At 40.3% G+C, this 27,329-nt stretch overlaps 1 protein-coding gene and 1 long non-coding RNA gene across 7 annotated transcripts in view; one reads left to right on the forward strand and one right to left on the reverse strand.

Annotated features, from left to right (window-relative positions):
* SLC35F4 (solute carrier family 35 member F4) overlaps positions 1-20,958 on the forward strand; it is a 374,072-nt gene extending 353,114 nt beyond the window's left edge. For all 5 annotated transcript variants that reach the window (XM_089661131.1, XM_089661134.1, XM_089661132.1 and 2 more), the window contains 3 exons: positions 1,410-1,602; positions 14,602-14,691; positions 20,539-20,958. In XM_089661131.1, coding sequence (XP_089517257.1) covers positions 1,410-1,602; positions 14,602-14,691; positions 20,539-20,780 — 525 coding nt within the window. In that variant the 3' untranslated portion in view covers positions 20,781-20,958. The remainder of the gene's footprint in view (positions 1-1,409; positions 1,603-14,601; positions 14,692-20,538) is intronic.
* Positions 1-27,329, reverse strand: part of LOC149437096 (uncharacterized) — a 145,669-nt gene that overhangs the window by 101,160 nt on the left and 17,180 nt on the right. The window lies entirely within an intron of this gene.

A 27,329-nucleotide genomic window follows, 5' to 3' on the forward strand; every position in this document is an offset into this window, starting at 1 on the left:
AAAGACAAAAGTCCATCCAATTCAACCATAAAAAAAGGTTATATTCCTACACCCACAGTTGATCCAGAGGAAGGCAAAAAACCCAGCAAAGCATGACCCAATTTGCTCCTGCAGGGGAAAAAATTCCTTCCTGATCCCCCAAGAGGCAATCGGATATTCCCTGGATCAACTTTACCTATAAATAGTAACCAGTTATATTTTGTGTATTCACGAAAGAATCCCGGCCATTTTTAAAGGTATAACCCTTAAATGTTTAAATAACATAGCCTTTAAATAAATCAGCGGTTTCAAATAATCTGTTCATCACCACTGATCCATTCAGCTATTAAGAACAAATGGGAAGTCCCTTGTAAGCTACAGGTCACCAGAGTCATATCTTACACAGAGCTATGGACTCCATGTGAGACAATGCTAATTGGCCCTACACTGTCATATGTCCTTCCATACCCAAAAGTGATGGGTATTTCTTTCAGCTTTTGTCAATGAATGGAGCCATTAAACAACAAAGAAAATATAACACACTGCTAGGAAGGCGTGGATTAGAGGATACCTGTTGATATACCCTAAATTGGCAAAGCATGTTTTCGCCTCAAAGTCCAAATCTGGCTTCTTTTTTTTTTCATAATGTGGGGAAGCATTGAAATCTCCATGAAGTCATTATTTCTGTCTGTGACCCATTTGGGAATATTTTTCCTTTTTTCCTATCTCTGTGACCTACACAGGAAGGCATATAAAGCAATAAAAACATTGTCAGAACCATTCTCCAACGTACTAAAAAATGTTTTTGTTTGGATCTGCATTATAGAGATTTCAAATCACTTCTGGAGGCCCTTCCATGCTTTATGCAAAAAGTTTTACCTGGAATTGGACTTTAACCTATAAAAAGCCTTATTGGCACTTATCAGTTCTTTGCTAAATGCTATTATACTGGAACCCTCAGGCTGAATCCATCTGTTTTGTCTTCCTCCTTTGCTATCGTAGAAGTCACACATAGTACATTTTGGTAAAGTTATTTTATATCACTTATTGGTTTAGCCCTTTTTGGTTTACATTTGCAGTGTTTCTGCAACATGTTGGGTCTTTTCTTCAGACATGGTGTAAAATGCTCACACAACAAAAGGTATCACTAAACCTTACATTTTCTAGCTTATTAGGTCATAAACTACATATCATTTATTGTTTTAATTTCTTATGCATTTATGTTGTGAGACTTATAGCACCTTAAATGTCAGTGGTTCTCTATAAATAAATAGTAATAATTGATTGGCTAATAGACTGAGATTTAACCAGTTGGCTACCATTTTTCTTTCCTCTTGCAGTTTCACCATTTACAATTTTTACTGAATATACTGTACCTAAAAAGCAACATGCTAAGTTCATCCAAAACAGACCTATGTTTATTGTTTCAGGTCTTATTTAAGATGTTTTTGGGAACGGCAAACTTTGGTGAAGCGGCACATTTTTTCTCTACTGTAGGCTTCTTCAATTTAATCTTCATCTCATGCACACCAATCATTCTTTATTTTACCAAAGTAGAACACTGGCCATCATTCTCAGCTCTGCCATGGGGCTATCTATGTGGTGTCGCTGGTCTCTGGTTAGGTGAGTAGAAATCCTTACTGCTACATATTATCTCTTTATGAACCCTTTTCTAGACCTAAATATGTTAAAAGGCTATATACATGTAAGCAAAGGGTAGACAAATATCATATGAACGATGTGACCCTGGTAACTGAAAAGAAGAGTGTAATATGTAACTCTTAAATAATATGTAACTGCCAATGCGGCAGAATATCACTCCAATGATGAGGAATCATCCTCCAAATTCTTCTTGAAATCCAACAGTTCTGGGAGTGTCAGTCTTCTGTTTCCCCTGCTGTGCTCACTGGGCTCTCCTGTCGACCTCCATGTCACTACTGTGTGACATGGAGTTCAGCAGGAGAAACCACCGATCATAGCAGGGGACACAAGAACTTAAATACTCCTGAAACTGTTAGTTTCCCAGCACCCTTCAGGAGATTATTCCTCTTCAAATGAGCAGCTTAGACAGCAGGAGAGGTAAGTATTTATATTTTCATATACAAGTTGCAACTTTTTTGGAATTCCAGATTCGTAACAGGGTAGTTTTAATGCAAAACAGTGCTTCACTTGTGCAGGGTAAGACAACAGCTTCACGTGTTCCCTTCCCCAGCACTATAGATAATTCTTTTGCGTCTCTGATATCTGTTCAGCAATAAAGAGAAAAAGCCACCTTGTTTCTGTTTCAATATTTTTATTAAGAAAGTTTTGTTTTAAGAATACAACAAGCTCAAGGTATGGGGCAGAGCAGAACAATAACACATAAACAGATACATCCTGCTGACTTGTATTAGCCAAATAACGGAATGTCCAATGACATCAAGCAGGGACGGCAAAAAGCCGAACCAAATAAAAGCAGCAGCAATCCATCATATTACCGGAAAAATAATCAGAAAGAAAAAAAAACAGGTTAGAAGGAAGTAAAAAGAAAATATAAAAACATAGAGAGAAAAGAAAAACAAGGAAAAAAAAAGAATCAGAAAGAAAACACGGAGGAAAGGAAAACTAGAAGAATCACGGATCCAGGGCTAGCACAGGCAACGACTATAAGAGGCCATAACTAGTAGGAGGCAGGGATGGCAAGGAATAACGTATCCAAGGTTCACAAACCTTAAGAAATCTCGGATGAGAATCATGAAGAACGCTAGACATCTGTTCATTCATCAACATAGCATTCACCCGGGTCTTCACCCCCTGGAAGACAACTGAAGGGATTCTCCAAGCTTGAGCTTTAGCACTTTTGGCCGAAATAAATAGGTAGGATGCCAATTTCTGCTGAGACCTAGACAGACCCAAAATTTGGCAATGCAGGAGGGCCACCCTTGCATCCCTACGGACTGTAATATGAAATAGCGTTTGCAGCAAACCAAAAACCCTAGACCAGAAGCCTATCAATCGCGGGCATGACCACCAAATGTGCAAGATGTCCCCAAGTAGACCACAGTTCTGGAAACACCTATCTCCTCCAGTCGGATTAAAGTGAGTAGTCCGAGCCAGGACCCAGTACCACCACAGGAGAACTTTGTAGTCTGCCTCAAGAGTTACTGTATTGAATGAACATTTTGCCACCATCCCCCAGGCCCTACTCCAATCCTCTGCCACAAATCCAGATCTCGCTCCCATTGAGAGACATAAGACAGGGGTGGTGAGGAGGACCTACTGTTAAGAGAGGCATAAATTACAGAAATTAGACCAGGGGACCCAGGGGAATGCTGACAGACATGTTCAAAGGGCATTTTGCGGTAAGGATATGTAGAAGTACTAAGGAGGGATAGGACCCAGTGGCGCAATTTCAAATACCGATAATATTCCCGTGGCGGGACCCCCCTTGATTCTTGAAGAGACTCCCATGATGGAGACATGCGAGCACTCAGAAAATCATGTACAATAACAAAGCAATGGGAGGGCCACCAAGAGAAAGAAGGGGGATGTTCTAGGCCTGGTGGAAATAAAGGATTATTCGTAATCAGCAAAAGAGGTAAAAACGATGATATCAAGTTACCAGAATATTTAACAGAATCCCAGGTTCGTAAACTGTGAAGCCTTAAATCCGGAGGGCGCAACTTAGATGGGAGCCAAAACAATGTAGTTAAGGAAAGCGGAGCACAGTTGGGTAATTCCAAGAGTACCCATAACGGGATATCTGTCGTGGTATGAAGCATAGACAACTGGGAAATCTGAGCCGCCAAGTAGTATCTAGAAATATGTGGAACTCCCAAACCTCCCTGTAATCTATGAGTATACAGAGTGGCTCTAAGCACTCTGGAACGTTTATGAGCCCAAATAAAATGGAGAATCCGGCTTTGCAGTACACAAAGAAAAGACGCAGGGACCTGAATAGGGAGAGTGCGGAATAAGTACAGGGTCTTCGGCAAGATAGTCATCATGACAGCATGTAGGCAGCCAATCCATGATAAAGAAGGAAACTGCGAAGAATGATGTATGAAAGTAACAGAGCGCAATAAGGGGTAATAATTAGCCAAAAATAAGGCAGAGTAGGAGGAAGTAAGTGTAATGCCAAGATAAGCCAGGGAATGGGATGCCCAACGGTAGGGAAATTGTGTCTGCAACCGTTCAACCAGGTCAGCAGGGAGCATAATATTCAATGCCGTGGTTTTAGACAAATTGATGCGAAGGCCAGATATAGTCGAAAAATGGTCCAATATAACCTGGAGATTGGGGAGAGTGATAAGAGGATTGGTTAAAACCAAAAGAGCATCATCCGCACAAAAGTTGGCCTTGTATTGAGTGCCAGCATAGGGGACGCCAGAAATATCCAGGTGATTTTGCATGGCTGCAACTAGAGGTTCAAGAGCGAGAACAAAAAGAGCAGGTGATAATGGGCATCCCTGTCTCGTCCCCCTGAAAATAAGGAAAGATGAGAAAAAACCTGCATATTTAACAGAGGCCGAGGGAGACGAATATAAAGCTGAGATCCAAGCCAGAAATGCGTCACCAAACCCCCATCTAGACAGCGTATATGTCAAATAATCCCAAGAAAACGAATCGAACGCTTTATAAATGTCCAGGGATAAAAGAAACCCCGGTATTCTGCAGCGATGTAAGTTATGAATGAGACGGATTACTTTACGGATGTTATCAGCAGCTTGTCGCCCCGGAACGAAGCCAACCTGATCTCGATGAATAAGTGAGAGTAGATACTTATTAATTCGGGTGCTCAGAACCTTTCCAAGAATCTTCAAGTCCACATTTAGTTAGATTGGTCTGAAAGCTTGCGGTTCAAAGGCATCTTCATACTTCTTAGGGATCATAGTAATATGCGCCTGAAGAGACTCCAAAGAAAGTCGGGAACCTTGCTTCAAAGAATTGAAAAAGGCCGTCATGTGAGGAACCAGAACGGTGGCAAATATTTTATAGTAGAGCCCAGAAAACCCATCTGGACCTGGAGCCTTGGAGGCCTTCAAAGATTTGATGGCTTGTTAGAGTTCAGATTCAGAGATATCCGCATTCAGGGCAACGGATAAAGAGGGTAGGTGCAGCTCAGCGAAAAAACTATTAGCATGTTCAGCGACAAAGGTGTTTGGTTTTTGATAAAGAGAGGACAAAACATCCACAAATCTATGTGTAATCTTCACAGGGTCTGAGGTAAGGCCACCGCCCCTCTTCTGGAGTTGAACAGGTTTATGCATGCGACCTAGCAAAGGGGAAGGAAAAGGAGGGAAAAAAGGGGAAGGGAAGGAAAAAAAAAAAGGGGGGGGGGGACATAACAGGCAAAAAGACAATATCAAGTACATTACCTTAAGAAATGCATAATATGACACCATAATATATAAAAAGACTGTAAACAGGTACACAGACATACCAGCATAATAGAAATGAGGCATTCCCGGGTCACGGCCCCATTAGAAAGGAAGCCGGCACCAACCATATAAGGCATATATATATATGGAGATATATATATATATAAAGGCACAATAACCCCCCTCCCCTCAAAAAAAAAAAAAATCCAAGGAGTCGGCAGGAGCCGGGGATCCACATAAACAAAATCCTAGTATAACAGTAAAATTAGCGGAAACAAAGAAAAACAAAAAAAAACAAGGGGATAGGACACAAAGCTGACAAGCATATCGCCTACCCCCCCAAAAAAAATGTTCAACTCAAAGTTGGACTGTGAGGAGCCGGCGGGGGCCGAGGATCACCACCAGTACAGACCAGTATTGCATAGAAGAACATTTCAAACTGTAAAACTAAAAACAAGCAACATACAAAACATACAAAAAGTTCGCCCAACAAGGGCCAGTCAAGGTCTCCGCCCCAACAGAAATTCTGAGAGTCACGACAGTGGATCAAGCCATCTGAAAAGTGAAAAAGCTTACCCATCCAACTGTACTCAACCTGGATCGGAGTCGGAGGATCCGGACAACGGATGGGTAATAGGGAGAGAGCATTTACGGCTGCCAACTTTCTCCCATATATGCCCCAGCTGGGATGTGAACCGGAGGGCCGCACCGGGCTGTTGGAGGTATCCCGCGAGGGCAGAAGGTGTAGCGCCTCCAGGGTCGACTTGGCCTCCTCCGGATTGTGGACAACATGGCTCCGACCTTGGTACGTGAACGTAAGCTTAAGTGGAAAGCCCCATTGGTACTTGATGCCACAGTTCAAGAGGACTGACGTGAAGGGTTTCATCTGTCGACGTTTCTGTATGGTGGATGGTGCCAGATCCGTGAACAGCTGGTATGGTTGACCTTGAAAGCGAAGATCCTGCTTGTCTCGCGCAGAGCGAAGGAGCGATTCTTTCGTACGGTAATAGGTGAATTTAATTATGATGTCCCTGGGAGAACCCTCAGACCTAGGGCCCGATGAATGCGATCAAACTCCAGACGGTCTATCGGTATCACCGGATCTAACTCTTGAAAAATAGCGGTAGCAGTGGACGTGAGGTCAACAATGGCTTCAGGCAGGCCACGCAGGCAAAGATTACCCCTATGGGACCTATTCTCAAAATCTTCCAGATGCAAGAGAGCCACGTCAAGCTCTTTTCTCAGATCTGAAAGGTCCTGTTCATGATTTTTCATCACAGTAGCTGCGGCATCCATCTTATCTTCAAGAACATCAGTGTGGCTTCCCAATTCGCGAATTTAAAAGCCACCTTGTTTAAGATAAGAGGTGCTCCAGTCATAGCTTAAAAAGGGCTATGGACTCCTTGCATATGACAACAGTGGTGCTTGGCCTAGCACAGTCACAAGGAGTGAGTCACATGCTCCATCATACCTGGACAGGTACTTGCTCCTGGCAGCTGAATAGTAAGCTCTGGAAGCAATGGAAAGGTTAGGGTGTGTTGCTGAGAATAGGGGAATCAAAACAATCTTGTTGCTTTCCTCTGCATGAACAAAGAATAAGTTTGCTTTAAATTGAATAAGCTTACCCCTTAACAGTATGTGTCGATGTCTTTATACACTAGTTTGTATCTATAGATTGTAATTCTATACAGTATGTGCACAGTGGTAACCATGTTTGCTTGTTGGATATGCACAATTTGCTTCCTAGAAAGTTCACTTTATTGCCAGTCCCTGCATCAGCTTATATTCACCTTACCATCACTTCTCCAGTTGATCCATTTTGAGCAAAGATGCCCAATACTTAGTCCTTTTGTCACGGTGTAAGGTCAGGTTCAGAGACCAGTTGCTATAGCAGTAAAAGGCTTACCTGGAACCAGCAGGATAGGTACACCAGCGGATCCCCCTGGGAATGACGCAGGCTCACCTGAGGTGCGGGGTCTAAGTATTATCCGGTATTCACCAGAGCTCCTAATGGTGGAGATGGATTGGGCTGCGTGTTAATACCAGGTCGCAGATCTCAGGATCACCCCACCAGGGAATGAGCAGACTGGGAACCAATAGCGGATCAACAGGTTAGGGATCAGACGAAAGCAGAGTCGGTCACAAGCCAAGGGTCGGTCACAAATGGTAGCAGATCAATCGTAGTACGTTAGGATGAGACGAAATCATGGTCAGGAACAAGCCAAAGATCAGTAGCGGAGGAGTAGACAGCAGCAGGAACAGTAGCAGGATATTGGCTGGAAAGGCACAATAATCTGGAAAGGAGGAAGTCCAAGGACATGGCTTATATAGGAAGTTCATGGGAGGAGCAAGGAGTTCAAGGTTCAAGAGCAAACAAGGCACAAGGCAGGATTATCCAATAGAAGAGGCAGAGTGTTGTCCAGCATCCTAGGTAGCTCAGTGAGAAGAGTTACTGCCTGACACAGTAGAAGTCCCAGGTTCAAGTCCAGGCCCTGACACCTTTTCATGGATAACACCTTGGTTATTGACTACATATACAGTCACTTAACAAGTTTCCTTGCTTTTACTTTGCATGTGGTCTAAGTTACTCTGAAATATAAAAAGGTGTTGCACCCATGTAGCCACAAAGATTTTTTGGCATAAAATTACAATGCAAAATGGACTAAAGTTACATAACTGGAATCTGGTCAAACCTTTCCAGGCTGAAAAAAATGCAATGCAAGAAAAATGATGAGCTGACTTGCAATAAAGAGTCTCTTTTGTAGCACAGTCTCTGTTGGAGAGCTAGCTAGCATACCACCCCAAACCCTAGATGAAATTCTCCTCTTCACCCAGCAATCAAGAAGTTTTTTTCCTGAGCAGGGGATACCTTTAAATAGGTGAACAGTCACCAGTAGCGTGCTAATATGGTGCTCCTTGCCCTATCCACCCAGGGGGTGCAGGTGCACTCACTCAGACCCTCTCCTGTGCCGCTTGAGAGTTGGCTGCTGCTACCAGGTCTATCAGCTGGGCTGCTCCTTCCCTGCCATACAGGTGGTCCTCTCTCAGGGGGCCAGTGAGATCCAAGGTTTCCGCCTTTCCACCTCCAGGCTCGCAGGCAGACCCCATCCCATTAGATCTCCTGGCAGCCTCCTGCTTTCAGCCTCACATCTTCCTCTCTCACTCTTCCAGCAGACTCTACCACACTCCACACTGAGCAGGTGCCAACACTTTTTAAGGGTGTCCAGTCTCTTGCCAACCTCTTGTTGGGGATTGGTCAGGACCCCTCAAAAGTACAGCTAGGCACTCCTCAGATCAACCCCTACCTCCAAGGCCTTCCTCTAGAAGCCCCAGAGTAGGGGGAAATTCCAGAGGGGCTGGCCTGCAGAGCCTCTTAGCCCTGACCACAATTTGACCCCTCTGGCTATTACACTTGAGCTGCTATTCAGCTCATGTTGAACCATTAGGATCTAGCTCCCTCTAGCTAAACTAGGAAGGTGCTACAGAAATAAAGTCATCTTTATAGTCTAATACACCGCTGTCCACTAATTTGACAGCCATTAGGCTGGTTTGTACTGTAGGTTAGCTGCAGGTTAGACACCTGTGACTCAACTGTTTTCATGAGAAAGATTGATTAGACAGGTTTGAAAGCTTTCTATGATACTAGTAAATCTCCTGATGTTAGCTCCTTCTAGGAGGTTTCTGTCTGCACCCCCCCCCCCCAAACTCCTTCCCCCCTTATCTGTTTAGTTAAACCTAATCCTTTCATGTCTATGTTCACCTTTAGATACAGTACCCTGTGAAAATAAAGACACAAGTACAGCAATGAAAGTCACAGGAGGGAAAAAAAAAGGATAAAAGTAACTTTAGTGCATTCTACTGAGTCATATTTTCAATCATCTATACAGAGTTCCCAAGGACATTTTCTCATTGTGTGTGTCTATTCAACCACAACCAACTAAAAAAGATGAGCACAGCTCAGCACTTGAGAGATAAAGCAGGTCAGAATTCAAAGGGTAGCCATCATATAGACACTTTCTATTAAACCTGCATGCAGTAATGTCACTTCAGTTGCCTTTCTGGAAACTAAAAAAATAGAAAATGTATAGAAAAATGTGTATAGTGTTATTTAAAGTGACACTAGACTTTGGTTTAAAAAAAAAAAATTATATTCAGATATTTATTCTTAATACAAAAAGTACCTTCCATTGCAGTCAGCCTCCTCAGAATCTCCTAATTCTTTTTTTTTTCCTGCTGCTGTGATCTGACTTTCTGTTAGAGGGTGGCCATGTTTGTTTTCCAGGGGCCCACTATATGTAGGAGTATAGCCACCCCTCCCTTGCTCGCTCCTGGACTAGGGACTATGGGATCTGTAGTATACATAGTGCAATGCATATTACTGTGACTATTATGCGTTGTTTGTTCCAAAAAAACAGAAGTGAGGGGGCAGAAAAACACAGTAAGAAATTGTTTAAAGCAGAACTCTATGAAAAAAAAATGCACCTCTCATTTTTCTAGCACCGAAAGGCTATACAGTAGTTACTCTATCCTTTGATACTCCAGAAAACTGTGCTCCCCCACATCCAGCACTCATCCTCATTTCCAGAGCTGGTCTATGGACATGATGACGTCAGAACAGTCTATTCACAAGACCACTATCGTGCAGGGGGGCAGAAGTGTTAGGAACCAGCCTTGCGCTCAGAGGATTGCCAGATTAGGTAAGTATATATCCGCTCTGAATTCCCCTAGACAAAAACGAGCAGGTAACCCAGGCAGTGAGGGCACAGCCCCACTGCATGGGAGAAAAAATTATTTGCCCGGGATTCTTCTTTAATGAAAAATATACCATAGGGCCATTAAATTGTGGATGTGTATGGTTATTTTGGAGACTAAGGATATGTTTAGTGTCACTTTAAAGTGTATCTCTATCCAAATCTTTCTTTCAACCTTTAGTGCGCGGAAGAGTTGTGCCAAACTATTTCAACTATGATCCAGCAACATATCTTATATTGGAATATTATGGAGCCCTTGGAAGCAACCTCAACAGAGCCAAAGCAAAGCTGCATATGCATTCTGTATCATACTGTATTAGGCACCAGTTGACAGGGCTGCTGTTAGAAGCCATGGGTCCACATACAGCCAACGTGAAAGGGCCCCCAAATAAACACAGTTTACTATGCTTCAATTATGAATGGACACAGTGAGTGATCAGTACCAATCACTCATTGCGTTCATTCAGGAAAGGAAGGGGCTGGTGAATGTGACATATTTACATATTTTACTTATCGCCCCACTCTTCATCTTAAGGATCCTATTGTGTGCTTGCAGCTGCTGGTGGGATGGAGAGCAGAGAAGCCAGACTGCAGGCGTGGAGGGGCACACGGGGGGGGGGGGGCTTAAGCAGCATAGGGAAATGTATGGTGTAGCAGGAGGTGCTGCAGAGAGAGCCATACAGGGGATCAGTTCCAGTAATTGTCCCTCCCCACTGTGCCGATCACCCTCCCTGCCCACATCCGATTCACCCAGCTGCCTGGGCCCCCCTGATGGCTTGGACCCCGTACAGGAGGACCAGTGGTACCCCCTTATCTATGGCCCTGCTGTTTGACCCCGTAAGATGGGAGGAAAGATGGCAGCAGCAATGCAAGGAATCTGCAGTTTTCCTGTAACTACACTCTGCTGGCAGGATCGGCTTTGCTCAAGGATATCTGAAAGCAACTGCAAATATGTTGCCATTTCTAGAAAACAAAGGGTTAAGAAATACCTGTTAACCATGTGGGAATTCCAACACAAATAACCGAATGTGCACCAGAAACAGGGGGAGTGAAAGTGGCCATAGATGGATCAAAATTCATCCACTTCAGCAGGAATTTAGATCTATGCATGGTTGACTGGTTTCTGTTAAATGGACCTGTTGGAGAAAAGTCGCTTGATCAGCGGCTGCAGCACTGATCTGTGAATTATGACAGTGGAGGAGTCCTGTTGTCAGAATACAATAGTGTAGCGGGGAGTATTCACCCATCTACCTTGATTGTGTGAATGAGGGATTTGGTTCCAATTTTTTATTGAGCCTGTTGGCTAAATAAAAAACTGACCCATGGATGGTGCGTTATAAGAGGCAAAAGAGTTGAGTGACACCAGCTGTGACAGGCACACACAGAAATCCGACACTGCCGGAAGTGTCAAATTACTGTAAATCTTATCATGATTGGTACTGAAAAGCTACAAAATGATTTATATAAAAAGAAATCCTGTAACGACGTATGTTTTCAAGGCCTAAAATAAAAATGAAGGTCTAGGGACAGGGTCTAATTCACAATTTGTAGTACCGTAGGATCACCATTTAACTTGACCCCATAAAAATAACATAAAAAAGAAATACAAATCTGAATGTAATTGGTGATTCTCATACAATAGCAGCCATTCAAATTACTTTGGGCTGATTTACAAAGAAACCTGAAGAAAAATTTAACAGCTGCAGGGTGACCAATCAGGCTCCATCTGACAAATGAAGATTCAGTTTGTTTATCTTGGGCATCTGCTTTTCTTTCCTCTCATCAATCTGTGAATAAATAAGATCCACTGAGCAGACAACAGTGATGCCATTTGTAATGCAGAGCAGCTAATCAGATTTCAACATTTAGTATTTTTATAGAATTATTATAATACTGGATTTGTAAAGCACCAGCAGTTTGCACAACACTTTACAAAGTAGGGGAGACAGTACAGTTACAATACAATTTAATACAGGAAGGTTAGGAGGACAGAGCTTTGGAGAGCTTACAATCTAAAGGGAGGAACAAGAGATACAAAAGGTGTTAAAGTGTATCTAAAACCAAAAATGCAATATAGAGCAGCTTTCCATGTGGAAGAAAAATATATTTGAAATATATTTTTAAAATATAATTCCCAAAGATATTGCCATATATTTGAAATGCTACAATTTTGGCCATATTTAATATATTTCAAATTATATATATATATATATATATATATATATATATTCTGCATGTTGAAATGTGTTTTATTACAAAATATATGAAAACTATTTTCGAAAATACATTTCAAATATGCTGTACGTCTTTTAAAAATACAAATCTACATTTTTGGAATGCATGTACAAATATATGTTAAAATGACTTTTTTATATGTTAAAAAAAATCTGAAGAATATATTTAAAAATCTATATTTTTAAAAATATATATTTTTTAAAATATATTGTAAATATTTATTGAACTTATTTGAAAATTGTAGCATTATGACAATATATTTGGGAAGAATATTTTTAAAATATATTTCAGATATATTTTTCTTCCATGTGGGTTACTAGTCTTTAGTGTGGTGGCTGTATTGGATGGAGGAAGCCATGGCTGTGACCCTTGGCTGCTCTCTTGATATGGACAACAAACAAGTCCATAACTCTACATTGCACATTGCATGGGGGCAGGAAATTGGTAGATTACAGAAAATAGCTAGAAAGGAAGATATTCTTCCTTACAGCTAACAGGAAGTGAAAAGAACACTGAATTTCTGGCCAAATCAACTATGTTTGTAAAAAATCTTCTTAGCTTGAAAAAAAATAAACTGAATGCAGCAACAAAATCTAAGAACTGTAAACTGCAATATATTACATTTTGTTATTGGATATAGTTGTCCTTTAACTTTGAGGAATGAACTGATGGACAAAAGTAAGAGAACAGTTTTTAAGTAGGGGAAGAATAGTCTTCTCTAATGTGATGAATTTTCAGGGATTGCCTAAAGGCAAGAGTAGGAGACAGCTGGACAGATTGTGGGATTGTGGGATTTAGAGGGTTCCAGATGATGGGATAGGATCTGAAAAAGTCCTGGAGGTGAGTATAGGAGCAGGTGATGAGGAAACTAGGGAGCACGAGGTCTTGGGAGGACCAGTATGAGCTCTTTTGGTGATGCTTTGAAATAAGGTTGGTGATTGAGCTGGGGGGCAGAGCTGTGGATGGCTATGTATGGTGTTGTTAAAATTTTGAATTTTATTTGTTGGCTGAGCAGAAGCCAGCGGAGTGAGTGGCAGAGAGGGGTATGACCACTGGGCAGTTGGTAAGGTGAATAATTCTACCAGCCAAATTCAATAAATAATTGTTTCTTATTGCTTTTTTGGGGTTACTGCTCTTTTCACTGAAATCTTCATCTTAAAATATTATGTTTTCATTATGTCCCGTGGTTGTATTGATTGTCACATTTGTGGTGTTCCTTTTATTTGCTATTCTGAAGGTGAGTTACATGATGCCTGAAAGCTTTGAGTAGAAAATGCTAGCTGTCAATATTTAGGCTACAGGTAAATGCATGCTTACACATTTACAGATTTAAAAAGGATCCTATCTAAACAACAAACCACCCACTGGAATTGGGCCTTCTGGCCTCTACGTTTCTCTGTTGGAGTTATTGACATACCTGGCACCTCCACATATGGGGGATCATGTGACATTCTCTTGTTCCTCTCAGAATGCAGTACTCAGCACCTGAATGGCCAATCGCCAGGTCTGACCATGTCACGGGGGGGGGGAGGAGAAAGTCAATAGAGTGTATTTAAACTTTTTAAAGTTTTGGATAGAGTGGAAAATAGTCAGAAACTTTGTAAAGTATTACTAGAAGAGAGATAATGGTTTTAACCCAACTCTAATTTCTTTCAAATCATAATCAGTCCGCTGGTAAAAATTTAAAGTGTATGTAAAGGCAGAGGTTTTGACAAACTTAAAGTTTGTGTATAGGAAGACAAAGGCTTTCATAGGAATGTCCCTCAGTTTGTTGAGATTTCCTCTCATTTCTTGTGTCTTCATGACAAGAAGTGAAATGAAATCTTCTCAATGAGAGATTATAAAAAAATAAATCTGATAGAAGTTTACCCATACCCTATTTTATTCATTGCTAAATACCCTTTTGGCTTTGCATACAATTTATAGTAGATGGACCAGTGTTTATAATTGGCTACTATTTTTATTTTCATTAAGATTATTTGTAAGGTGTATTTGCAGTTGGTGATTTGGGCTATCTGAATCCCTAGTAAACGTTTTATTGCTGTAAATGTTGCAGCTGAAGGAGAACTCTGTGAAAGCACCAACACCAGCACTGGGTTTATAAAAGGAATTAGTCTCAGGTCTCCGGCAGGACAGCAGGGTGAAAGATACGTATAAGCAAAAAGGGTGGAAGGCATTCTTGCCACATTGATCAGTCAAAGAAATTTCCTTTTATTTGGAGAGTACTAAAATACTTTTAATGTATACAAAATATAAACAGTCTTATTTTTTTTCAGCTTTCAACATACTAGTGAATGTTGGGGTTGTCCTTACATATCCAATCCTCATTTCTATTGGCACAGTTCTCAGTGTTCCCGGTAATGCAGGTAAGTAATTGATTAAAAAAACATTCACAGCTGTAGTAGTGATACAAGCCCAACATTCATCCATAAATGTGATTGGTGTAAAGATGAATTCCACTTATTGCATGTTCACATTGGTACAGCTTGTTTAACATACAGTAAATATGAATGGGTTACATTCACTAAAGCAGATTGCATGCGGTATTTAGGTGATTTGACACATTTTTTTCCAAATATTGTATGCAATGCTGAAAATTTTAAAAATTAAAATGTAAACGATCCCTTAATGCATTATTTACCTCAAAAACATTTGGTAAATGCAACATAAAATGGCAAAGTCAATTCACTAAAGGAAATACATATGTGTTAACTTAGAAGTATCTCAGGCATGCAATAAATAATGTATTTTAGTTCAGCTGGTTGTCAAGGAGATGACATCTCTGAAGCCCTTAACAACCAGGAAAGAGCTGGTTGTTATGAACTGGCAGCCGCCAGCATCCTTAACAACCAGTGAATAGCCGGTTGTTACGGAGCCTGCAGCCGCCACACTCTTAACAACTATGACCCCACTGCTGTCAGCTGGATTCCCTGCTGTCATCAGAATCTAAACAAAAGTTGAGCTGGTATAAAAAGGAGAAAAAAAAAGTGTGGGGGTCCCCACAACAAATTTAAAAAAAAACAGGATACCTCCAAAACTCATACCCATCCCTTATCCAAGCATGCAGTCTGGCAAGCCAGGAAAGTGGGGGGAAGAGCGAACCATACCAGGCCACACAAAAAGGCCAAATTTTGTTATGGGGACCTCCATGCTTTTTTTTTTACTTTTTTAATACCAGCTCGTCTTTTTTTTAGATTCTGATGACAGCAGGGAATCCAGCTGACAGCAGAGGGGTCATAGTTGTTTACATGTTGATGAGGACAAGGACCTCTTCCCCATAACCGTGGCACAGTGGTTGTGGGGTTACTTATTGAAATCTGGAAACATCATTTAACAAGGGGGCCCCCAGATCCCACCCCCCCCATGTGAATGAGGTCAATTACATCACAAGTGGGCTTGGTCACCCACCTGGTCAGGGTTGTGGGAATCAACATGGGGACACGGTTCTTTGGGGGGGAGTCCCCCCAGAACACCCCTCAAGTTGTGGGCATGTGCCCTGATATGTTACATAGTTACATAGTTAGTCTGGCTGAAAAAAAGACAAAAGTCCAGCCCGTCCCCCCTTTCCTGGCCTGCTGGACTGCATGCTTGGATAAAGGTCTGGTATGGATTTTGGAAGTTTTTTTTTCTACATTATTACATGGAGTCCCCCTCAAAATTTTGGGGGGAACCCCACGCTGTTTTTTTTCATACAATTTTTTATGCCAGCTCTTGGAAATCCCACTAACAGCAGATGAGTCATAGTTGTTAATGACGCAACAGGTGCTGGCTCCTTAGCAACAATTTATTCACTTGTAGTTAAGGATTCCGGAGGCTGCCAGCATTAAAATATCGCTAGTTTTCACCACTAAAATACTGCATCACTTTAAAAACAGCTAGTTCAGTATTTTAGTAGTGTTTTTAGTGAATTGCAAAAAAAATTTGAAAAACGCCAAAAGATTTTACCGCATATCTTAAAGCAATACATTCTGCTTCGTGAACAAGGCCCTACATCCCATACCTGATGGGCTGCTGGGGAAGCTGACAGTCACTGTAGTAGTTGATGTGAGTACATTGATAGCCATGATCTTCCGGGTTCTGTGTGAGTGGCATCCACTCTGCACACTGACCACAGAAGGAGCACTCACTTGCTTTTTCATTCTGGATAGCGTAGGGAATAGTTAAGACTCCTGTTAGTTTTTCCCATCTGTGTTAAATTGGGGAGAGTTCTTTTCACTTCCTGTCCTGTAAAACAAAGCAGGAAGTGAGAGAAAAGCTCACCATTCATAGAACACCATGTATTTTTTTTAATTGAATACAGGGAATTCTCTGATCGGATGAGGTGGAGATTGTGACAACACCACCCATCTTCTCTATCTCCCCCATCACAGAAAACCTTGTATTTAATGATACAATTACAGGACCCAGAAGACAGTGGCTAGCACTGTAGCAGGGCCAACTACTACAGTGATAGTTTCTCCAGTGGCCCATCAGGTATGCTATCTGTATACATATTTTGTGCCAAGCTGAACCAATGTAAGTATGTTATAAAGATCATACCTGGAGTTCAGCTCTAAGGCCAAAATCCAGGCAGATGTTAAAAAACGGTTTAATCCAGTCATGACTTCATTAGAAAATGAATAAATATAATTTTGCATAAAGCTAGTATTTGTATATGAATCTCTCTTGGCATCAGTCTTCTACATTCCACTGTACAGTAGTGCTTAGCGATTGTGTCTGTTCTCATCAGAACTGCCTCTCTCCCTATACAAGTCAATAGGAATACAAACCATCTTAAAGCAGGTCAAAACAAGGTTAGCTGGGGGTCAAATGCACCTAGTGGATTCTTAATTATGTCAGAAGTAGCTCCAACTGCTGTGAATATTAAGCTATATGACCTCAAAAGCCAGTCAATTCTGGCCCTTAGACTGTGGAGAGGTAGGGTCATCAGTGAGCCAACCAGGGTCCTATTGCTTTGTAAAGTTCATTCTTACAGGATAGGAAAACAGAGGGAAAGTGGTGTATTTAGTTTTTGTGCTGCCCAGCCCGACAATGCCTGAGAGAGAGAGAGAGAGAGAGAGAGAGAGAGAGACTGACCTTCACAGTTCTAGACATCCTTGGGAACGAGAGTTGGGCTCTGCCTACACCCTCCAGCAGCCTGAGGATGGGGACAAGGTGAGGCACTGCATGAGAAGGAGGGTGTAGGCAGAGCCTGACTCTTGTGTGTCCCTTCTTCTGGGGGGCAAATGTCTTGTTTGCCTCACTGCACATACAACCCTGCAGAAGGATAAAAGTCGACATAGCCTTGTTGTGCTGTCCAGTAGAATTCACCTAGATTATAGGACTGGTTGAACAGAATTATAAACCTTTGATATATACTGTGTAAAAACATTCTTATGTATGTATTTTCTCAGGGAATGCCTGAACAATTGATTTAGTCAGCTAAATAGATTGAATCACAGTGCCTCCTATAAAAAAATAATTTATAAAAATAATTTACCTGACTTATTTAATTATTTTGAGTTAATTTTGCCAAGCAGAATTCTTTAAATAACCCAACAAGATTGATGTAAGTATAGACTGAGGCTATGGAAAATAAATTAATATTTATTACATTAAGTCACATACAAACACCACTAACAGTTTGAGTAATAGGTTGACATAGATACTATAATTTACAATGAATTGCTAAAGCCTTGATATATCTGTTGGATTAAACTAAATATTTAATTTCCCCAATTATAGATCTCCTAACTTGTATTTATATAATTTAGCAGATAATGATCTGCGTTTGACCAGTTAGTATGCTGCAGACTTACCAGGTGAAGTTTGTCTAGAGTTATGCCAGTAATGCAACTTAAAGTGACTAAATTGTGGTGTGTTAGGAGACCTAATGGGGTAGCAAATCAACTAGCATGAAATATTTGCACATAGAAAAATCAATAATATGGCTATTTTGGCCAGTATCTCCTAAAATGGCTTTCGAATAATGGGTGGAGTTGATCTTCCCAAAATGGTGTCTAGTTAGGCTGGAACTGTGTGTCCTAGCGTCAATAAAGTGTCAGATGATGGCCATGTCTCCCCTTTGATGGTGAAGTCTGATGATGTGTGATGGTCTTGTCCAGATGAAGTGATTCAAATTATGTGTCCTGCTGGTGAGTATGAGTCTCATTCAGATGATGTGTGTGTCTGATTTCCCATGATGGTCTGATGCTCCACCCCCCGTATACATTGACTTGTCATATATTCAGTTATGAATAATACAATTAAAATCCCACGCAAAGGGTGTAATCTTCCTTCTCATTGGTGGACAGGATAATCATCAACCACGTGTTTACTTTTCTCCCTTGGCCACCACATGACACCCTAAGACCAGAAATTTCTATTCTGAGTTTATCTGGGAAATACTGTATATTTTCTGGTAATTACTCTGTTATAGGATAAAGTATTCTCCTACTATAAAAGATTCAACTATGTGATTTTACCTACAAACATAATATGTCATTAAGAGTCTGGCATCTAATTTGTCGTAGCAACAATTAAATGGGAAATTTTAACTATAAGGAGGTAGCAGTTCATATAGAACAATTAAAACATTAGTTATACACATACAGAGCAAAGAAGATAAAAAAAAAATGTGTATACTTTAACCACTTATTGACTATAGCTGACCTATAACACACGTATGTTTTTAACAACCTTATTCATATTGAAAATCATCTTTTTCTGATAATGGGAGAGTTTGTAATGATAAAATATATTTGGATCTGATCACCATAGATACCTTGCAATATTGTGTTACAAATTAAAATATGTCCATGATAATTATAGGTATTTTCTGTAAAAAGAATTTATAATCCATTGGCTTGTAAGCGGGCATAGATAGATACTGTATAAGGCTTAGCCTTATGACTTGCAATAAACCGACTTATATTATATAACTACTTTGAAATAGTGAAATGGTAACTTGTTACAAATAGTTCATTTCTGTGAGTGGGGTCTTGTCCTGTGTTCGTCTTTCACAAAGCTGAGACAATGGTGGGTCACTGGATAATCAGACTATTAATTCTTTGGTCCACAAGTAACACAATGCAGCGGTCTTCTCTGTAGACAAGGATTCCTTTCTTGTCTATTTGGTCAAACACACAATGTGTCTTCACAGTATACAGTACATTTAGTGTATGAGACCTGGAAGTCCTTGTAAATATTGGTCAGTTTGTCTTTGGTTTCAGGTGTTGTGGGAGTACCAGAACCCCATTGTCCAGAGACTACAAGAGTCTTGACTTTAATTAACTGTCCACAATTTATTTGTAGACTAAATTGTTCCAGTTGAGAAAAACTGAATGTCTCTGATGGACCCTGAGACCTAGAAATGACCCTGGATCTTAGGGCTTATTTGGTTTTAAGACTTCCATGGTTCAAACTGTAGAAATAATGAAAATATGATTGTTATTTCCTCGTAGAAATTTTAACAATTTGTACTGTATATTGTGTAATGTGTGACATATCGGCATCTAACCCCTGAACCCCTGAAAGATAGGTGACCTGTGTCAGAATTCTGAAAACACAGTATATGTATTATTATAATAAACCATGCTGTAAATACTCTAAATACCCCAAATAACCAATATAGCCAGCAACTAATAAAAATCACTCCCCCAGTGCTCTTCAATAACACAAACAATATCACAAAAACAAGATCATGTATTATATTTATTATTTTAACAATGCATTTTTAATTCTGTTCAGCTAGCCTGTAATTTACACCCATCTACTACTTCTCGATTCAGCTGTTTCCAGAGCCACTTCTCTGATAATTTTTGCCTCTCTAATGTGCTCTCAGCCACAGTTACATGGTTGCCTCCAACACGTACAATGCAGGGCTAATAACCCTGCATTGTATGTGATGATTGCGGGGACCAACCACAGTCAGGAACCTTGGGCATAAGAGAACAGCCCTGAGGACTGCCAGACTGAGGGGATAGGGTGAGTAATACACCTTATCCCTGCACCCCTAAACTAAAGGAGCATTTACCACCATCAGTGCAGGGGGGCGCCACTACAAGGGTAGATTTAGATTTTGTCTAATTCCCAGAGTTAATTTTTCATAAATGCTTCCAATATGTTTTATGGCAATACATTAATTTGCTACAGTACCCTTTCAGTAATGACTCAATGTTTGAGATGATTTTTTCCTGAAAGTAAATAAAAATGATTTCTGTACCTCCATGCAGCTATTGACCTTCTGAAGCATGAAGTGATCTTCAGTGTTGTGAGACTCGGGGCCACCATCATCATCTGTATTGGATTTCTGCTGATGTTGCTTCCAGAGGAATGGGATGAGATCACACTGAGATTCATCAACAGTTTGAAAGAAAAGAAAACAGAGGAGCATGCAGAGGACGTAGCGGATGCTGGTGTGCACACAAGGAGCAGGAGCAGAGCGAACGGCACAGTGTCTATACCACTGTCTTAAATCCATCATAATTCGAATGCACGTGAATGTATATTCTGTGAATATAATTTATTTCACTAATTGTAATGTAAAATCACAGTATTAATTTACAGAGAATTCTAAGTTATACATGAAAAATGTTTACATTTATACACCTAAGTGTAAATAAACACAATAAAGATTTTTTTTTTATGGAAAACTTCTGTTCTTGACTCTTTTTCTTTTTTTTTTTTTGTAGATATTTTAGACTTTTTCAATCAGGGTGAAGTGAAAGTAATTATAGACAGTAGACAGTGGTTGTCCAATAATAGCTTTGAGCGAATTCAGAATTAGATTACAAAAAGGGAGAAAACTTCTGGCAGCTTGTTTTTACTTGCTGCATCCCATTGAAGAGATTTCCTATTCAGTTTCTGTCCCAGAGACATAGTAAAAGAGGAAATGTCTACAAAGTGAAGGTAAATCTCCTCTTAGTTTGGGTTCACACTGCTGCAATGCACTAATGCACAAAGCTTACCGTAATGCACAAAAACATGTATAGTGCTGCGGTGCAATTTATTCTTAATGGCAGCCCAATGCACCTTGCCGACAGTGCAGAACACCACAATACATGGTAATGCACTATGTTACAAAAATAGTACATACACCTTTTTTTAGTAAATAAAATAAAAAAAGTCTCTCTCATTCTACTAGATCTGTGATTAACCTGTAAACTATCAAACAGGCAAAGGAGCTCTCAATAAAACACAATATTATCAAAAACTCAAAGAAGAAATGGATTTGGGCACAACTTTGCCCCCTAGTTTTAAAAAAATATACATTTCTCTTATTTCGCTTTTCCTTTCCTTTGAAGAAAACTTGTGAAATATACTGGATGATGGCACTTGATTAATAAAAGCAATTGTAAACCTTTAGTTAATTAAACAATAAAACACATACAAAATTGACAGAAAAAGTTACTTAAAAACTATCTGTCACCAGTTTACCCATTATTATATTAATTTTCCTAATTCTAATGTATTCTCTATACCATATACTTAAATATATTAATCCATAAATACTTAGCTATAAATGTGGTGGCCCATAGTTGCATATATAAGTTCATATTTATAGAGGATATCTTTTATATAATATGCACTGATATATATGCAACCATGGGACTGTTCTATTCCTATTTATTGCTTTTTTAATTTTTGTTTGGGTTGTGATATACATGATTGCATTGGTTAGCTCATGATAATAGGTATATCATGAAATAATAAGCACTTTTACCCCCTTCCTGCCCAGGCCAATTTTCAGCTCTCAGTGCTGTCGCACTTTGAATGACAATTGGACGGTCATGCAACACTGTACCCATATGAAATTTTTATCTTTATATTCACACATTTCCTGTAAAACGTTATGAACAAAATGGGTGGGCTCAGTATGCTACCATAAAATGGCACCAGGAAAGAAAATGTTGGATAAGTATGATACACAATGATTGCATTGGTTAGCTCATGATAATAGGTATATCATGAAATAATAAGCACTTGTGTGGATGTCAACATTCTTAAAGTGATTGTAAACCTCAGTTATGTGTTTACTTGTCTCTTTCTAAAGTGTCATTGCTCTTTGGTGCTTCCTTCCTCTGTTATTAGCATGTGTCACTTCTGAGAAGTTTTCCAACACATGAGATAAATTTGTGTAGGAGGGAGGGGGGGGGGGGGGGAAGAGCTCAGCAGGCAGCTTGTCTATTCACAAAACATAGCTCCTGTGCTGTGCTGTGCTGTGTGGAGGGTGTTTGTCCCTTTCCTTCAATCAGCTGTAACTGTGGCTCCCTGCCCCCCCCCCCCCTGTGATACTGCTGATGCTGAGAAATGCAGAAGGATTTGACCTAAAATCAGCATTTTTAATGGGATGTACAAAAGGGAAGATTGCAGATAAACAAGTTAAACTTATGTAGGGGGGTTTACAGGGATTTAGAGGATTTAGAGGGTTTACGACTAATTTAAACTATGCTCTGGCCATGTAGGCAGAAGTAGGCTGGGCTACTACCACATGTATGCTGCTATGGATTGGTGCCAGTAAAAGGAAATTACAGATTAGCATGATACACCTTTCCATGTTAAAGACTCAGGCCAGAGTACATGCTATCTCTTTCCTCATTGGGAAAAGACAAAAATCTCTCCCTCTTCCTGTCATGACAGGAAGTGATGGGAATGCTCTCCAACAGAGACACAGACAAAACACACTTTTGTGAAGAAGGGTTAGAACTTCTTAACACAGCAAGTGCTAAACAAGGACCTTCATGGAAGGATCACCAGGCATTCTTTAAGCAACTGCCAACTGCTCACAGGAAATATACTGCAAGCAAGAGGCGGGTGCAGGCATGATCACATACATGTCTTCTTCTGAGTTGCACATCCCCTGCCGACCCATTCTCTGATGGGACACAGCACAAGTTTGGCAGCTGATTTCAGCTAATGACTTCAGGTGAAGTCAGCTGATTTTACAAAAACACAGAACTATGTGTACAGGGAACAGTAATCTGGCTGTTTCTTCTCCAGATAGTAAAGTAAAACAGCCAGATAGTAAAGTAAAAGCAGCACACATTACACATTGTTAGGCATACAGGTAACCCTTTGATTGTCCCTAGATGTTAACCCCTTTCCAGCCAGTGTTAATAATACAGTGACAGTGTACAGTATTATTAGCACTGATCACTGTATTAGTGTCACTATTAATGTCACTGTACCTCTCAGCCAGCATCAGCTAGCACAGGATTGCCCACCGCACTATCACAGTCCCACTATAGGTTACTGATCACCTCCATTACTAGTATAGCATCATAGCTGCACAAATTCCAGTATATATACCATCGTTTTTAGACTATAACTTTCACACATTCCATTTAATATACACTTGTTGGGATTTTTTTTACCAAACACATGTAGCAGAATACATTTTGGCCTAAATTTATGAAGAAATGTAATTTAAATTTTTTTCATTGAATATGTTTTATATCTGAAAGTAAAAAATTGTTTTTTTCAAAATGTTCAGCCCTTTTTCATTTATATAATAAAAAATAAAAAAAACCAGCGGTGATTAAGTACCACCAAAAAAAACTTCAATATGGGTACAGTGTTGCATGCATTTGCCAGTTAAAGTAGTGCAGTGCTGAATAGCAAACGATGGCCTGGTCATGAAGGGAGTAAAACCTTCCGGAGGTCAAGTGGTTAAACTAAGCTACATATCTTGCAAAAAATATTTTGAAAAAAACATATAAAAGCGTAGATGAGATTTTAGTGAGTTTGTATTTACCTTAACTATACTGCATCTCTTTTGGATATAGTGACATAGACCTGGTCATACCCTCTATAATAGACTAATAAATAGGAAAGCTTGCCTTCACTATAAATACATGGCCCTTCTCAGCGCTGAGATGAGAAATACTGTACTTCAGCTACAAGAGATGCCTTTAATTTGACCTCAGTTTCTGTTCAAACTTCTTGGAAATGTATCACCCTCCTAGTCAGTAAGGGAGAGCTAGACTCTAAATGTTAGCTAGGAAGGCTGAGTAGCAGCCTGGGTGTGATAGCTAGCAGGGTCAAATTGTGGTCAGAGCTGGGAGGCTCTGCAGACCAGCCCTCTGGAATTTCCTCCTGCCCTAGAACTTTGGAGAAAGGTCTAGAAGCAGTGGGTGGATCTGAGGAGTGGCTAGTTTGTACTTTTAGAGGAGGTTTGGCAAGGGGCCAGGACAACCTTTAAGAGTAACTGAGATTGCATAAGGAGAAGGAGGAAGAGGAGGAGAGGAGTTTGGGTAAAAACTGGAGATGGAATGAGGCTAGAGAGGGGAGCCTGGGAGGGGGCCCAGATGGAGAGGGGTTTATCTACAGGCAGTGGAGCTTGGAAGGAGGAAAGCTCAGACCTTCACCGGCCCCCAGAGCGAGGACCACCTGTGTAGGAGGAAAGGATCGGCCCAGCTAAAAAGCCTGGTATCAGCCAACAACCCACCAGCCACACATAAGGACTGAGTAAGTAGACCTGCACCCCCTGGGCCAGATAGGTAAAGGAGGCACTCTAGTGGGAAGCTGGATTAGCCTGCCACCCAGGACTTTTCTCTATTCATGTGGCAGACACCGGATCCCCTGCTCAGGGATTCACCTTATGGGATATACAATATGGTAAGCATTGTAGTTAATCTTGCATACATGGACTGAATTTCAGCCAGTTGCAAACAAACCAGCTGAAATTCACTCTGTGGGTGGCCTTGCCAACACCCTCCTATCTGACAACCTTTGAGTGATGAAAAGGGAGAAGCCTGGCAGAAAACTGTCTGCTAAACAGAGCATGCATGCAATCAGATGCAGATTCATCTACTCTACTTAGGGCAGCCATGTATGGCCCACAATTCGGCCGGATCAGCAGAAATTTATGGGAAGGTTGGTTGTACACAAGTCGCTCTATGCGTTGACTTGTGTATAACCATATGATAGGGTTTTTCCTGCATAATTAGTGCCACGGGCTATAGTTAGCAGCACTGATCATTGTATTCTGATGACAGAGAAGTCTCCCCACTGTCAGAATACAATAGCACAGCGGGAGTGATTCACCAATCCACATCGAATATGTGGATGGGGATACCAAGTAATTTTTTTTAATTCCACTCTCCATTCTGATGGCAAATAAGTCTCTCCCTGTCAGACTACAATAGCACAGAGGGAGTGATTCCCCAATCCACATCGAATGTGTGAACGGGGGGTCGGGGACCAGGTCATTTTTTTCATTCAACCCGCTATTTGAATGAAAGAAAAAGATCAATGTATGGCCTGCCTTAGTGTTAAGGGAGGAATCTGTTAGATTTTTTTTATTTAGTCTGCAGGATGAGCAAAAAAACCTACTGTATGTGTGTATTGACAGTTTTAGAAAATAATAATAAATAGTAATAAACAGACTCTCTCACTAAACTGAAAATGTATTTATATGATGTGCCTATAAAGAAGTTAAGGATGCTTACCTTTGCCACTGCCTGCATCTTCAAATGCTGCTTCACTGAAGATCAATCGTCCCTAAAAGTCTTTTTAGAAGCCAACACTTCCTGGAGTGTCGATCTCCTGTGCCACCTACTGTGTCCTGGGAGTGGGTGAGAGGAGCCCAGCAAAGGCACCAGAAGATCGACTCTCCCTGAATTTTTGACTTCTAAAGAGATTTCTAGAGATAATTGTTTGTCAGGGTGGGCAGTGGAAGAGGTGAATTTATTTACTGTTTCAGATTACTTTGTATTGATATGCAACACCGTTTGCAGTTTTATTGCTTTAAAGCGCAAAATGACTTCTATATAAATTTTACCATATATAATTATATATATACATTATATTTTTACATTCCCTTCTGTAAAATCCAATGTTTACAGATTGTGACAAAATATGTTTTCCCTCATATCTTTTTTCAAGTATATTGCAAATAGTGTTTTTGCAAGATATTCCTAATTGGAGCTATTAGTTTGGGTTTTTGTAAGTTACAGCTAACGTTTTCACACTTTAATTAATTTACTTGAATTGTACCCAGTACATTCACAATGAATTAGCTTTGATACTGCAGTCACATAATATATATTATCACTGTTCACAGCAATTTTGTAACATCTGTAAAGCTTTATTGTCTAATTGTAATATGTAAATGTTTGCTGTATGACACCTGCTCCCAGGATGCAGCCTGAAGCTGAGACCCAGATGCACAGTAGCAGGTAGTCTTTGCTCACAGGCACATATGAATAACAGAGACAAACAAAGCCAGCTGTGATCACATTGCATTTCACGTGGTGGCATGGTGGGTACATTCCTGCTCTGGAAAATTGGCCTCAGTCCCAACTACACTGGTACATGTACTGGGGCTGTATAATCTCTCCAGACTTCCTTTCATGGTTTATATACATACTTCACCTGTTTCTACTGACCTATGATAAAGAAAATTAGATTGTGAGCTCTGCTGTGCAAGCAATGCAAACCTCATCACATACAACTAATGTTTTATAATTAAAGGCCAAATCTATCCTAAACTCTCACAGTTTCTAAAGCTTCATTTAGTTCATTCAATTTAGGGGAAAATGTATAAGCGTGTGCTCTCATTTCCACCCCTGTAACAGACATCTTAGCAAACCATGTACTGTACATAGAGGCTGTTTTCATCTTTTCATTATTTATGTCTCAGCTCTGTGGCTGTGAAACCTGTTTAAAAAAATCAATTTCAACTTCAAAATGTCCATGGGAGACATCAGATGGGAATAAAGTATGCCCAGATACAATGACTTCCCTGATTTTTTTCTTGCTGGCTATTGGGTATTATTGGTTGTTATTGGTTCATTTTTTTCTACTGGATGACAGCATAATTAATAAAAGAAAAATGACAATTCCAGCCAATTGGACAATTAGCTATGAACATTTGACGTCTAAAAATGGTCTAAACATTTCAAAGATCTACATCCATCATTGACGATCCTGGGCATGGTGGTTCCCAGGATTTTCTACCCCGTGGTGCCACTATGAACAGTGAATATTACTGTCAAGTTTTGAGTGATGTGCATACGCGTCT

Source organism: Staurois parvus, unplaced genomic scaffold (assembly GCF_062004578.1).
Source record: "Staurois parvus isolate SC_StPar_1 unplaced genomic scaffold, SC_StPar_1.0 ptg001316l, whole genome shotgun sequence".
Lineage (NCBI taxonomy): Eukaryota > Metazoa > Chordata > Amphibia > Anura > Ranidae > Staurois > Staurois parvus.